The 13,531-nt window shown below is 34.1% G+C and overlaps 1 protein-coding gene across 2 annotated transcripts in view; it reads right to left on the reverse strand.

Annotated features, from left to right (window-relative positions):
- Positions 1-743: 743 nt before the first annotated feature.
- Positions 744-13,531, reverse strand: part of CNOT6L (CCR4-NOT transcription complex subunit 6 like) — a 95,292-nt gene continuing 82,504 nt past the window's right edge. For both annotated transcript variants that reach the window (XM_045532879.1, XM_045532880.1), the window contains 2 exons: positions 12,021-12,223; positions 744-8,021 (listed from right to left, as the gene is read on the reverse strand). In XM_045532879.1, coding sequence (XP_045388835.1) covers positions 7,809-8,021; positions 12,021-12,223 — 416 coding nt within the window. In that variant the 3' untranslated portion in view covers positions 744-7,808. The remainder of the gene's footprint in view (positions 8,022-12,020; positions 12,224-13,531) is intronic.

Below are 13,531 nucleotides of genomic sequence, written 5' to 3' on the forward strand. Positions count from 1 at the left end.
TGTGCCCTCTCTCTCCTTCCTCCCCCTTTCCAAGAGTCTAAGATTTAAGGTATCTTTACTCTAAAACACTTCACTATCTTCTCCAGTGTCAAAAAGAGTATTTGGAATGTAAATTTTTGGAGGACAGGGATTAGTAAGATGTCTTTCGGCACCTTGTTCATAGAAGATACCTTCATGTTTGTTGAATGAATTTACTGTAGGTCATGGCAGGTCCAACTGTTGAGTTTGGTCATCATTAGTAACTCAGTAGATCTGTCTGATGGTTGTCTATCACACAGGATGGACTAAGTTATGCCCTAATAACAAACCTTTGTTATATTTAGATGCTGATATTTAGCAGTTGTTTCTTATACTGCATGTCCAAAGGTAAGCAGGGTAGTTCTGTTCATCAAAGTCACTCAAGGATCTAGGATGAGAGATTCCATCTCAACATATGTTTCCATAATCACGAAGGCAAGAAAAGGGAATATGGCAAATTATACAATGGCTCTTAAACTTTCATTCAGAAATGACACCATGTCCCTTTGCTTGGATTTCTTCAGGCAAAGCAAGTCATATAACTAACTTCAGAATCTAAACAAAGTAGTAATATAGTTTTTACTGGAAAAAAAGTAGGATGAATTTGTAATTACATATTTTGCCTGAATTATATTGCCTCCCTAACTTCACTTTACAAGAGAAGTACCAACCTAAAAACAGAAACTTATGCTGCACAAATAAAGAGTCAAAAACCAAGACAGAGGTATGCAGTTGCAAAATGGCCATTTATTGCCTACAGGGGAGGGAAAGGGAGGGAGAGAAAGGGAAGTACACAGGTGCAAGGAAACAAGCATGTATTTAGCCCTATACATCATGTGTGAGCAGTAACCAATCTCCAAAATGGAAAAAAGTATTTTGTCATCTGACATAGTAGTTAAGGTTCTTGAGCACCTCCCTTCTGAGCTGCCACGAGATTGAAAAGGTAGGACTGCTTTGTTTAATCAACGTTCACATTAATGAAAAAATACTATCTCCCAACTGTGTCCTTTTGCACGCACACTTTGTACAGTGTCTACTGAGAAAAACATCTTAGCTGAGCAGTTTGGTCAAGATTCAGACCTTATCAACTGTTTAACTGTAATAAATAGAAAAATAAAGCAGCTGGTGATTTTGTCAGAGAGAATGTGGTCAAATAAGAGTAGAACCACTTTTCTCCAGGGATGACAGAGTGTGAAATGGTTAGAACACCACAGAACCAGTCTATTAAACATTAAACACTAGCAAGCTACAATTATATGGCACTTCATTAAATTTTCTAATTAAAAAAAAAAGAAAATGTTACATTTTTAAACTGATTATTGGAACACAGTAACAAGTTGATTTAGTGCTTGGCTTTTTCTTAGAACAAAAACAAAGTAAATACACAACCTAAAACAGTAGAATTTGTTTTGGAATAGTATTAATAGAAACTACCAAGTATTCAGGGAAAGAAAATATTAAAACACCTTGCTTGGTTTTAAAATCCTGTGCTTCACTTTCCAACCATTAGAATTAGTTACAAAAACACTTTATAGGCTACAAAATGACTCAAATGTATGCAAAACAATGAATTATTTAACTTAATGCAGGTAATGAAAATAAATGAACCCTTCCTTACTCAAATGGTAAATTGAGTGGAAGAGTAGATTGTCCCACGGACAATTAGTTGGCACTTGTTATATGGTTGATAGAAATCACAATAGAAGACATAAATTAATCTATGGTGAATTTGACCAACATAAGCTGGCCCTTTTAGAGAGAAAAGGTACATACACATTGTTTCTCTTTAAAAAAATCCATACTACCCTACTCCAAAGATGATAAAGCCAAAGTTGAAAGATTCTCCTCAAACTATTCCTATTTAACTCTGTATTTCAGCTTCTCCTAAATGAAAGAATTGTTTGCATTTGGACAACTGTACGAATGCCCGTAGTGCACTTCTCAGTGCTGCTGGTGTTTAAGAAATTTGCCACTCACAACGCTGAACAATTCCAGATCCAATGTGCAGTAACATGGCCATCCAAATCCCTCCCCCACAAAAGTTGGCAGAGCACCGCTCAGGAATTTCACAGGTAAGGGAATATATTTTTAGCAAGTTAAGCACAGAGAAAGGACAGTACAGTTTCTGAATACATACAAACCCAGATATACTGCATCACTTACTGCACCAAGATTGAAACAAGTAGCAGGATACTAAGTCTGTTCAGTAAGAAGCAAAGCCATTGTTTGACACATCAATGCTGAGCCATTTTTTTGAGTTCAGATAACTACAGGCAAATTAAACAAATGTAGTAAATATAACAATTGATAGCTTGAAAGAAAATACATCCGTAATTTGAAATTAACACAAAACTGAGCAAGAAAGGACCACTTCTGAGAGGGCTACCATGATTCTTACACGTTAGTTAAAAGTGACAAACAGGGAAATTAAATTCAGGGAGATTGTTGTAACAAAAATAACTAGTAATAGGCACCAAAATATGCCTTCTGAAACATTCTGAAAGCTACCATGCCAAAAGAGTCATATCACTTGGCATTTGTCTATCCTTTTCATAATGTGATTTCTGATGACACTTCTAATTTCAGTTCAGTGCTACTCAGTTTATATGATGTGCCATCCAAATTAACATTTAATAGACAGAAATGTCCTTATTTCATATGCTTTGAAAGTGAAAGCTATTTTACTTATTCCATCACTTCAACATCATGTTTGTTGACTGAAAACCTCAACACATTTGTTTTCCTTTGGTTCCAAGAATAACCCAAGTCTAACCAAACTTATGCTAAACAATATTACTAACTAGGATAATAAAGCTTGGTATTTTCCTGGTATCTCCCTATTTTTTCTTGTTGTAGGGCTTGTGATTTAATAGAGAAATTTACATGAAGAAGGTATTTGGTCAAAATAGGAAATACGTATGCTTTTCCCTACCACCTTCCAGAAAAGAGCTGTTTTTTAATTTTCTTTCTATGGATCTTATTCAGAACAGCATATAGATTTAACAGTAGTATAAATGTAAGGGCTTTCCTATTTTTTTTTTAAACCCTTACGCTTTTAGGTGACATTTATAAAATAAAGATATGCATATCATTCTATAAAATGAAAGATGCTCTTGGCATCCTGTTCAACAGGTTACAACTTTGGTAAATAAGCCGGGGTGAAAAATGTACTAACTTACTTCTGTTTGAATCTAAAATTGGTGATTATGATGCTATTTATTGTAAAATTAAAATCACCCAAAGCAACCATAAACGAAATTCTTATCTGTCTACAAATTGAAAACTTTAGTTGAAGTTCCTGGCTTAGAAAAATAATCCTAACTTCCCTAGCTAATTTATCTACCTACAATTCACATAGCTCTACAGACATAATTCAAAAGGAAAGGGGTAAAATCAATATTCTCCACATTAGAAAGGTGATTTTTTTTTTTAAAGGGAAGGGCAGGTGGGAAAAAGAGAAAGGATACCTTACAAATATGAGAATTCATATTTCTGTCAAAATACATATGAGTGCTATTTTGAAAATGTGCCATAAAATCTTTGCTTGCTATAAAACCATTATTGTAGCAAAACTGATGTTTTCTGTAACCGAAGCTACTGATCGATCAGTCAGCATATTTTGCAAAGTTATTACAATTTCTCAGAAACTCAGAATAAAAAAGCTTACAATCAAGTAAGTATTGGAACACAGTCAATTTTTATCACTAGAAAATTGAGCCTTGTGTTAGAATGACAAACCATATGCCTCTGGTTCCTTCAGAGAACATACTTAACCTGTTTTTCCTTGTGCTTTCTCTACTCTTTGTTATTTGATATTTAAAGTACAGATGCATTGGTGATTTTTAGAAATCCTTGGAAATGCAAATACAAACTTAAATTTTTATCCATTCAACAATATTTACTTGGAGACAGAATTTTAAAATGGAACACGATACATTTGTCCATGTTCCAGTTTTAATGTGCCACATCCTCAATTCTAATGTAATCTACCATAGAATCAAGTGATATGAGCCTTAGATATTTTTCAACTTTCTCCCTTGCTTTTCTGTGATTTAATATATAACTTTAAGACACCAAAAAAGGGGGGCAAATAAGAAATGGAGCTTTATATTTTTGCAAACTACAACACTAAAACACAGTGGCTTCTTTAATTCATTCACACAGGATGCTTATTCAGTAAAATCAAATATCTGCCTATGAATATCGGAAAAGTAATTTGAAAAGAAAGCTTAGAACAAGGCAAATGGGAGGGGATGGGGGGGGAAGCTGGTCTCAGAACCCATTGTGCCATACCTGACTATAACATGTGATATTCAAACGAATGTTCACACGCCTTACATCAAAGAAATGAAACAAAAATATTCAGCTATATTATACAAAATTTTTTTTACATAAAACATCATAAATCTTGGACAGATTTACTATATCTGAATTCTAAAAAGTTGCCTATAGAATGGTGCTGGGATTCTGTTCTCTGCTTGCTTTTAGGCAGTGCTGTTGCTTAAAAGTTGACACCAGGCACAATATTTTAAAACAAAGTCAACAAGCAAGGAGCAGTAAGTGGATTTGAGCTTTCCCAGATGTCAGTCCTGAGGATGCTGCAATATTCCCCATTAAAATGTGTAAAGCTATGAGGCGGATTCTGATGCCTGAGAGAGTGGGTGACTTGACATGCACTTGTATGACTGTAATAATGGCAAACAGTGCTGTTTTCTCTTCCTCAAACAACACTGTTTTAATAAATTTAAAGAACACTCCAGTTCTTAGACAAACATCAGAAATAATATTTAACAGTTAAAAAAAACAGGTATCACATTCTAAAAATGCCCAAATTTCCTTTTACCTTCAGATAAAATATGCAGCAGCCCAATGCCATAAAGCTTATTAACTTATTCTGAGAACTAGAAAGTATATGAACATACAAATTTTACCTTCATTGAATATATGCCATATGTCATTCACCTCTTCCTTTTGGCCTCTCACTGCCAAAGTTCCAAATGGCATGCGTTTTAACAAGACAATGCTGAGGAAAGCAGCATTTCTGATCATCTGAATTGGCAGCTCAAAACAGATACCACTCCTTTTACAAAGGGAACAAAAGGTGAAGGGTGTGTGAAATTTGGGCAGTGGGCTAAAAGGGAAACCGTGCACATGAAATTTGGGTTACCATGCCCCAACTGTGTGTGCCACCCAAAACATAACACAATTACCTACTTCAACAGAGCTACTACCAACATTTACTAAAACCACATTAAAAATACACAGGATAATGAATAGTTTGAAAGAGTGCATTTGGAAGCAGAGAGAACCCAATTACACACCTTCCTGCAACAGAGTGCCTTGATCATACACAAAATAAACTTAAGCTGTTTACAATGTTTCCCAATTTTTTTTATTTTTTCCCTCTACATTTAACTATTAAAAAAGTTTATTAATAAATGGGCTCCTCTGTGGTTCATATACAATCATAAGTGAACTTTAAATTCCATTTTTATACAAACATCTCGAAAAATATTGGGAGTGAAGTATGGTAGGAAATATTGCTCACATTGCTAATTAACATGCGTATATGAAAGGAGGAAAATGTTTTGTTAGTGCATATACCTCCAGAGCAGAAAACCCACCCAAAACAAAAGATCTAAAATAAAACATACAGTAGCTGATTACAAAAAAAGGTAATGTCCACAAAATTAAGTTTTTCATGCTATTCTACTTTCCAGTACTATGCTTCAGGTAATCAATTTGCATGGCTAGATGTTGGATGCTTGAGGTATATAAGAAGGGATACCTGCATGTTGAGGAAAATCTGTCATCTTAAGGGTTGTTTCTTTTTGTTTATTCTGGTGCTTTAACATTTTTAAAAGTATTATATTTACATCAAACTTCACTGAACTACAATGACATTCCAATTACAACAGATGACAAACAACGCCTCTATAACTAGGCACTTTTAAAAGGGAGTTTAGGCTTTACAGAACCCTTCTGCTAATGCAATCCTGTATATGATAGTACATCATCCCACCACCCTCATCCCACTAAAATTACCCTTTGGGGAAATATTATCTCATATAGCCTGATTAATTTACTATGGAAGAAATTAGCATAAAATGACCAAAGTAAATGCATCATTTAAGACTAATAAAACAGCCTACAATGTCAGGTTTAAGAGGAGACAAATTGTTTATATTTAAAACTAATTAAATAATTTAAATTTGACCTGTACTTTATATATTAGTGAGACACAAATATAGGCTATTTTCTTTTAAAATTTCATTCACATAATGGAAAATTTCTTGTTTATTAAAAATATCACATTTTGAGACTAGAAACAGTAAAGTGCATGAAAAGTTTAAAATATAAATTTCAGAAAACTCTTATAGCAGCAAAAAAGCAGAATAAAGAAAAACTTAAAAACACAGACACAACCTTTTCCTGTGCCATAATTAACATCAAGTAGCCAACCAATTTTTCCCCCAGAAAATGATATTACGTTCACTGCCTTTTGAGTCACAGATTTTTCAACTGGCCCCTCTGACAAAAAAGGATTCCAACATATCTAAAGGCATCAACAGCTGGGAATAAACCAGTAGCTTCTTAATTCAACCCTGACAGACAATGAAAACAAAGATTAAAAGCATACAATGGCCATTTGGCAGCTAGAGTCAGGAAAAATTATGCAAGGTTTTCAACTACTGTCCCATATTTGTTCTCTCTTTTCCCCAAATCCTTTCCACTGCCACCTCAAAAAACCAAAACCAACAAGCCACATAACCTACTTTGGGAAACATGAAATATTTGTATGGTTTTTCCCTTCTGAAACGCTGATCAGGGTTTTTTCATTCAAGAGTTTTAGGGTGTTTTTTTTTTAACATTTGACTGTAACAGCAAAAATAATATAGATCACATAGTATCTGTTTTTCCAGCACAACCAGACAGAAAAGAAGGGTGAATAGGAATAATGAAAAATACTAGACACTAATTTTGTGGGCATCCTAAACATACCAAATTCTATTTTAAAGATGTGTGGCAGTTTAAGTTAAATGTTGTTTCCCTGTAAATAAACTGGAAAGACAGGCTTAGAATACTTCTAAGGTTACAACTAATAGGGGGACAAAAACAAACAAAACAAACAACAAAAAAAAAAAAAACAGCATTTGGCCAACAAATGGTCATGTGGTGTTAAATGCTTGATTTTGAAAGCATACTGTGCAACCATCTTTAGTTTCTCAAATTTTCTTATTATGGCTAGAGGCTATATCATAGCTTATATACAGATCAAGCAAATTTAAGTGCTCTGTTAATGTGCAAATGACTTGGGAAGCCAAAAATCAGTTTGTTATAAAGAAACATAAATTTAAGAAAGTGTTCCCTGCAAGGCATGCCATCATTCAGTTTAAAATCTTATAGTTTTAAAAAGTTGCCTTTTACAGAAATGGCTCATTTGAAACCAAAAGAAAGCATGTGGTTTGGAAAAACAAATACACTGTTGTTGGGGCTCCAATTGGTAAGTTATCAATTATGAATGCAGACTCATAATATAATACAAAGAAAGTCCAATTTAAAAACACGTTAAATTAAAATTTTGGAAAGAGAGTAATACTTTGGTTCCAGCCCTAGTGCCAAATGATACCAATATGCACAAAAATGTACAAAGTCTTACAGCAAACACATAATGAAAGGAACCTGAAGAAGCAGCTTAAGGATGGCCATACTTCACTCCTACATACTTTGATTTACAACTGTACAGGTCCATAGCAACAGATCCCCGTCTTTTACGGGGCAGTACTCCACTACCTCCGATTAGGCAAGTGAACACCATTGACAAGAGGCAGGAGTGGAGGGTGGAGTTCAAGTTGTGTTAACAGTGAGAAGTGGTCTGAAGGGATATGAGGGTGTGGACACCCAGTGATGTTGTTCTCAACCAGCCATTGAGGATCTAAAGGCCCCAGGACACCAAGCACGTTCATATGAGTCTTGGAATAGAAAATGTAGTCAATCACACCCTGGAAAGAGATTGGAGATTGGAAAAAAAGAAAAATATATGCTTAGAAACAAGAAAAAATCAAGATATATAAAGAACAATCCATAATTTGTAAAAGCCAAATAACTGAGTAACCTGACTTCTGGTACTGGTTATCTTAACAGTGAGTCAAATAAGACTCAAGTCTTCAAAGGGTACTACATGAAATAGAGGTGGCTCAATAAGGAAACAGCACTCTAATGGAATCATAAAACCTTGCATTTGTGCGTAAGTTGATCAACTGAAAACTAGATACACCAAATCATGTCTAGTCATCTTTAGATTTGGCCTGCTTGGTTTAGTAAAATCTAATATAGCGGTATAAATATAATGGAAACTGTACTAATTCTATCAGTTACACTAAGTAGAAAATAGGATATTTATATAAATATATATTTAGTGAAAAGGTATGACCCACATCTTTTATAATAATTGGCATTATTTTCATTTACACATCAAGATATCCAAACACACCTGAATGAAGCCACAGGAAAGCATGTTTTCAGATTTGCTAATCCTATCTAGGTTCAGCTTTCCCAGATTTGCTACACAAATATGAAATACTACACCCAGTTACTTGTTCTAATTCGTTCTTTAAAATACTCATTTTCACAACTCCTGGTATATGTGTAAATTCTGGATTTCCTTGCTGCATAACGATAACTAAACAAAAATCATTCAGCAGGGACCCATATATATCAGTTCTCTCTCTTAGAGCTAGATGATTTATCTGATCAGTACGTCTCAAAACCAGTGGGCCTTTATTGTCCCAGGCTGTGTATGTAAGAGAGCAAAATTAAATTTCTTCCTATCTAGTTCCTATCCAAATCAAGAGAGCTTGGAATGAAATGAGCTTTTTAAAAAATTGTGAAAGAATTTTTATAAAATTTCAGAAACAATCACTTCAGTTTGCTGATTTTCATTTGACCAAGACCAAAATAGTCCTTCTTTTAAAAGATAACACCTTATCCAACCTTAACTTTACCACAAATTAAGGAAGCTACTTGAGTCCAGGGAACTGCAAGTCCAAATAATCAGGAAATGATATGATCACAAGCTATTAATTCTTCATTTTGGTTAATTCTTAGTTTTACAGTGAATACTTTAGGAAAAGAGTTAACAAGGGTCAGAGTGGTTTTACCTTCCCTTGAGACCACCTTTTGCTTCAACTATAAAGTAAACAAAGTAAAAAATAAAATAAACTCAATCACTTATGTTGAACAAAACCTATACCTTATCTCTTTATTAGAGTGCCATCATGCACATCAGCTGCTAGAGTTCTTTGCAAATGTAGGCTCCAAGAAAGATGTTAAACACTCCAGAAAGTAAGATGCATTTAATTGGGGGCATCACTTGTAACTATTTTCTTGGTTTGAAACATCCAGAGTAAGAACTCTTATCAAAACCCTGCAAGGTTACATCTGTGAATTTGCCCAAATATTTGTACATAATGCATATATGGGGAGGGATCCCTAACTTTGATCATATTTATAAAGAAGATTAAAGACTAATGATTCTTAACCTTTTTTGATTTAGTTTCTTTTTTAAAATGACAATAATGAGGGAAAATAGTTTTATACTAGTAAAGACTACACTGTATAGGTCTATAGAACTGTATTTAAGAAAAAAGTAAAAACAATGAAAACATTATGAGCTACCATTATGCTAAGTTTTGTTTTTTAAAAGAATGTGAGAAAATTATAAATTTCATAATATAACAGAGAAAGGTTTACTACTTGACGTAATGGGAAAGCTGTCCTTCCTCCTTTCGTTAAATGACTCCGGCACACCCTTACACCAGGGGCTGGGGATGGGGTGAGGCACAGCAGGTTTAAGCTGTTAATTAAACATACCTGGTCTGCAAATGTTGAGAAAGGAATAATTCTCCTAACTGCTTATCCTTCAGTCCACTCCAAATCAATTCTAGATTCAATGAACCTAAGTTCCAAATATCACTTTTCTACATTTCTTTTATTCAATAACCAAGAAAGTAAACAAACGCTATGTAAACAAAATTTAACACCTCACTGGTACAATGGCAGGATACTGTATTTAGATCTGTATTTAATACTGATCACAAATGACATTTTATATTTGATGTTACCTATCCTTTTTTTCTGAATGCCTTCAATATTGGAATACCATTAATTATGTAAAATATTTGTATAAAACCGAAAAGTCCATTCTTTATTACTTGGACTAAAAGCTCAATTCTCTCTCTCTAGTCAGCTGTGCCCTTAGTTCATTCTCTGGCCATCCTTCCCTTCCCATTCATCTATCCAGCCAGCCTGTTTATCTTCTCATATATACCTCTCACCCACCACTTTATAGCTCTGTCCTCCTCTCATCCCATCCCATACATCCAAACATCAAACACTTTCTGAGGCAGGCATTTCTAGTTCTCTACCTGTACTTTTTTGGATAATGAAAATGGTTCAATAAGATTTTTGATTCAATTATTAACACGTAAAATCTTTTGAAGAAATATCAATAAAGAATTTTAAACTAATTCAGATGACTGAGAAAGATGATTTTTGGTTTGTGGGCAAGAAAAAATAACCCTTAAAAAAATCTACATGAGATAGAAATTTTTTTTTTTTACCTTTTTACCGAAACACATACCAAAACAATCATAGCTCTAGAATTACTAAATACTTATCTTGGGGAACTTTATTACAGGTTTTCTGAGTTACACTGGCTGATGTATTATTTATCACTATAGTCACAAGGATAGGATTTAAGCTACAGTAAACTGTGTATCATTAAATCTTAGAGGTGTTTCTTTAAGCTTACATAAGAGCAGTAATGTGCTCAAGCCAGATAGTAAGGGCTTTCTTAGCACCTCTTCCCAACTCTACCTTAAGCCACAGAAATCAGCAAACACTACAAATCGGGCTTCTTTTTCCCAGAACAGCTCGTTATTAAATATTTACCAGCACATCATTGCATACGAATGATTGGATAGAATTACCTCCTCTAATAGGAAAACATTAAAATAGATTCAACCTTTAACCGATTTTTTTTCACTTTATGATTACAAAAGTTGATTAATAATATCAACATACAAATTTCCTTTCTTCCTCTTACTACTTGTTTCTTGGAAAGGAGCTAACAAACACTAAAAAGGGAAAAAGGTTATTAGAGATGTGAAAGAGCCCATTTCATAAATTTGCTTTGGTATTAAATGCCCTCTAGGCTTCTTATACCAAAGCACTTTCTAACATCTGCATTTTTTTTCAGGATAATATAAGATTTTAGTATAGATACCTGAAATGCCAAACAGAGGTGCAATCGAAGAGCTACAGGTAGATAATCAGAAAATTGGCAATGGAAAAGCGATTAAATATAGAAAGACACCACAATCAAGCTTTCTAAAGAATAGCTGGTCCTGTACAACGAGACCAAACCTGTAAGGTTTTTTTTTTTTTTCTTATTTTGCAAAAAATGTTTTTCTTTTCCTTTTTTTAAGCTGGTATGTTCCACTGCCTGGGAATATATTAGTGTGAATACAAGGATATAAAATAGACCTTAAGTACAACCTTCTCTAACCCCATCCCTAAAAGAAAGATATCAAAAGTCCTAAGAAAATTTTGAGAAAAGACTATATAAATTCATTCAAGGTAAGTTTCGCTATATTTGGTGCTTCTTATTTCGGGTATGGACAGGTGGGGATTAACTATATTAATATATACCAGTTGCTTTGAACAGTGCCTGGAACCTAGTAAGCATTTTAGAAGTTTTTGCTGTTATCAATATTACCTGAAATTTGAACAAATGAGGGTTCAAAAGGAATTCTCAACACAACATCCACAAAACCCAACAAACCTCCTTACATTTAGGTGCGTATGTTAACCTAGACATTTTGAGAATCTAAAAATTTCTGCAGATTATACAATTAATCACAAATTAAAAATGTACACATTTCTTGTCACATGCTTATATTTGAAACAATTTCTACACCAGTCCAGAGGCTGCCACTCACTTTGAAATCAAAGGTGTAATTGGTGTAAGGCATCAAGTTATTTTCATAGGCGCTCTTAAGTTGGAAGCCATGTGTGATTCTCCCTTCTGAGCTTCCATTCTTTCCATTGCAGCTGAAGTTCGTAAGACACTCATTGTACCTTAGTTCTTTGAAGTCTTTATGGTTGTCAGCTACTCCACCATTGCTTAAATATTCCACAACACCTAGTAGAATAAAGAAAAGAGGAACACTACCATTTAGCATTTAGACCTTATACAAGGCTTCACGGCCAAGACCTATTAGCAGGTGGACCCACCAGATTCAGTGTTTGATTATATTGAGCCATATAAAACTGCCTTTTCTTGCTGCTGTTAAAAAAAAACCAAAAAACAAAAAACAAGTATCAGCAATTTCATGATTCAACCAAATTAAAGGGTATTTGCCTATTTCAAACAAAGTATCAGGATCACCCAAAAATATCCTTAGTCCTCTCAGTGGTTTTTCAGGCTAAAGATGATTTCCAGGACCTAGGGTGGCATTCACCAGAAAGGCCTTGATCCTAAATGTTTTTGAAAAATTACTCCAAAGCACTCTCTCCTTAGTATTTCCCTATTCTATGCAGTCAATCAACAACTTTGGGAAAATATAAACAGAGTGCACATAATAAAAAAATCAAAACAGACTTTGCATCTTCAACATTTCAATGTCTAGTGATAGTAGCTAGACAGTATCATTATTTTGAGCTAGAGTGAGTTTTCTCAGTCTAACACTATAAAGAACATTATATGCCAGAGGTGTATGTCTAAATGTCTAAAAAGCTAAAGAAAATAGCAACATCCAAAAAAGTGCACTGCTTCCACTGAATTAGATACATTTGAAAAATGTATCAAAACTCTTATGATGATGATGATTAGTGAACACTGCTAAGAGTCATCTTTTTCTATTTGTAACAAGAAATGAGAGCAAGATATAATGAATGATAAATACAGTATCAGCATTGTGCATACTTTGATACCTCAAAAGGAGGTATCATTGATCTAGTATTTACTACATGCCAGGCACTATGCTAAGTGCTTTACATACTTAAATTTCACAAACAACTCTATGAAGTGAATAATATTATTCTCTTACTTAAAATGAGGAGCTTGGTCACAGACTGCATAGCTCGTAAGCAGCAGAACCAAGATCCAACCCTGATAGGCTGGGGCTGCAGAGTCAACTCACTATGCTGTGCTGTCAAATGACAGTTAATTGGCTTAAACAATCAAATAAAATAGGAGGAAAACTTGCACTTGTAAGCAATTCAACTCAAAAAGGGATTAAGAAAGGAAAATGTGGTTAAGGTGCCAAGTGGGCTAGGGGTTGAAGATAAACATTTGTAAACAATGATTTCAGCATTTATTTGCTAAGGAGAAAAAGATGTTCTCCAGCTTAGTGACTTTTTTTTAATATCCCAAGTCTAGGCATTTGGATTATATTTATTGTTGAATGATCATTTGAAATAATTTTACATAACCCAATAGTGATAAGAT

This window comes from Lemur catta, chromosome 19 (genome assembly GCF_020740605.2).
Source record: "Lemur catta isolate mLemCat1 chromosome 19, mLemCat1.pri, whole genome shotgun sequence".
In the NCBI taxonomy this organism is placed as follows: domain Eukaryota; kingdom Metazoa; phylum Chordata; class Mammalia; order Primates; family Lemuridae; genus Lemur; species Lemur catta.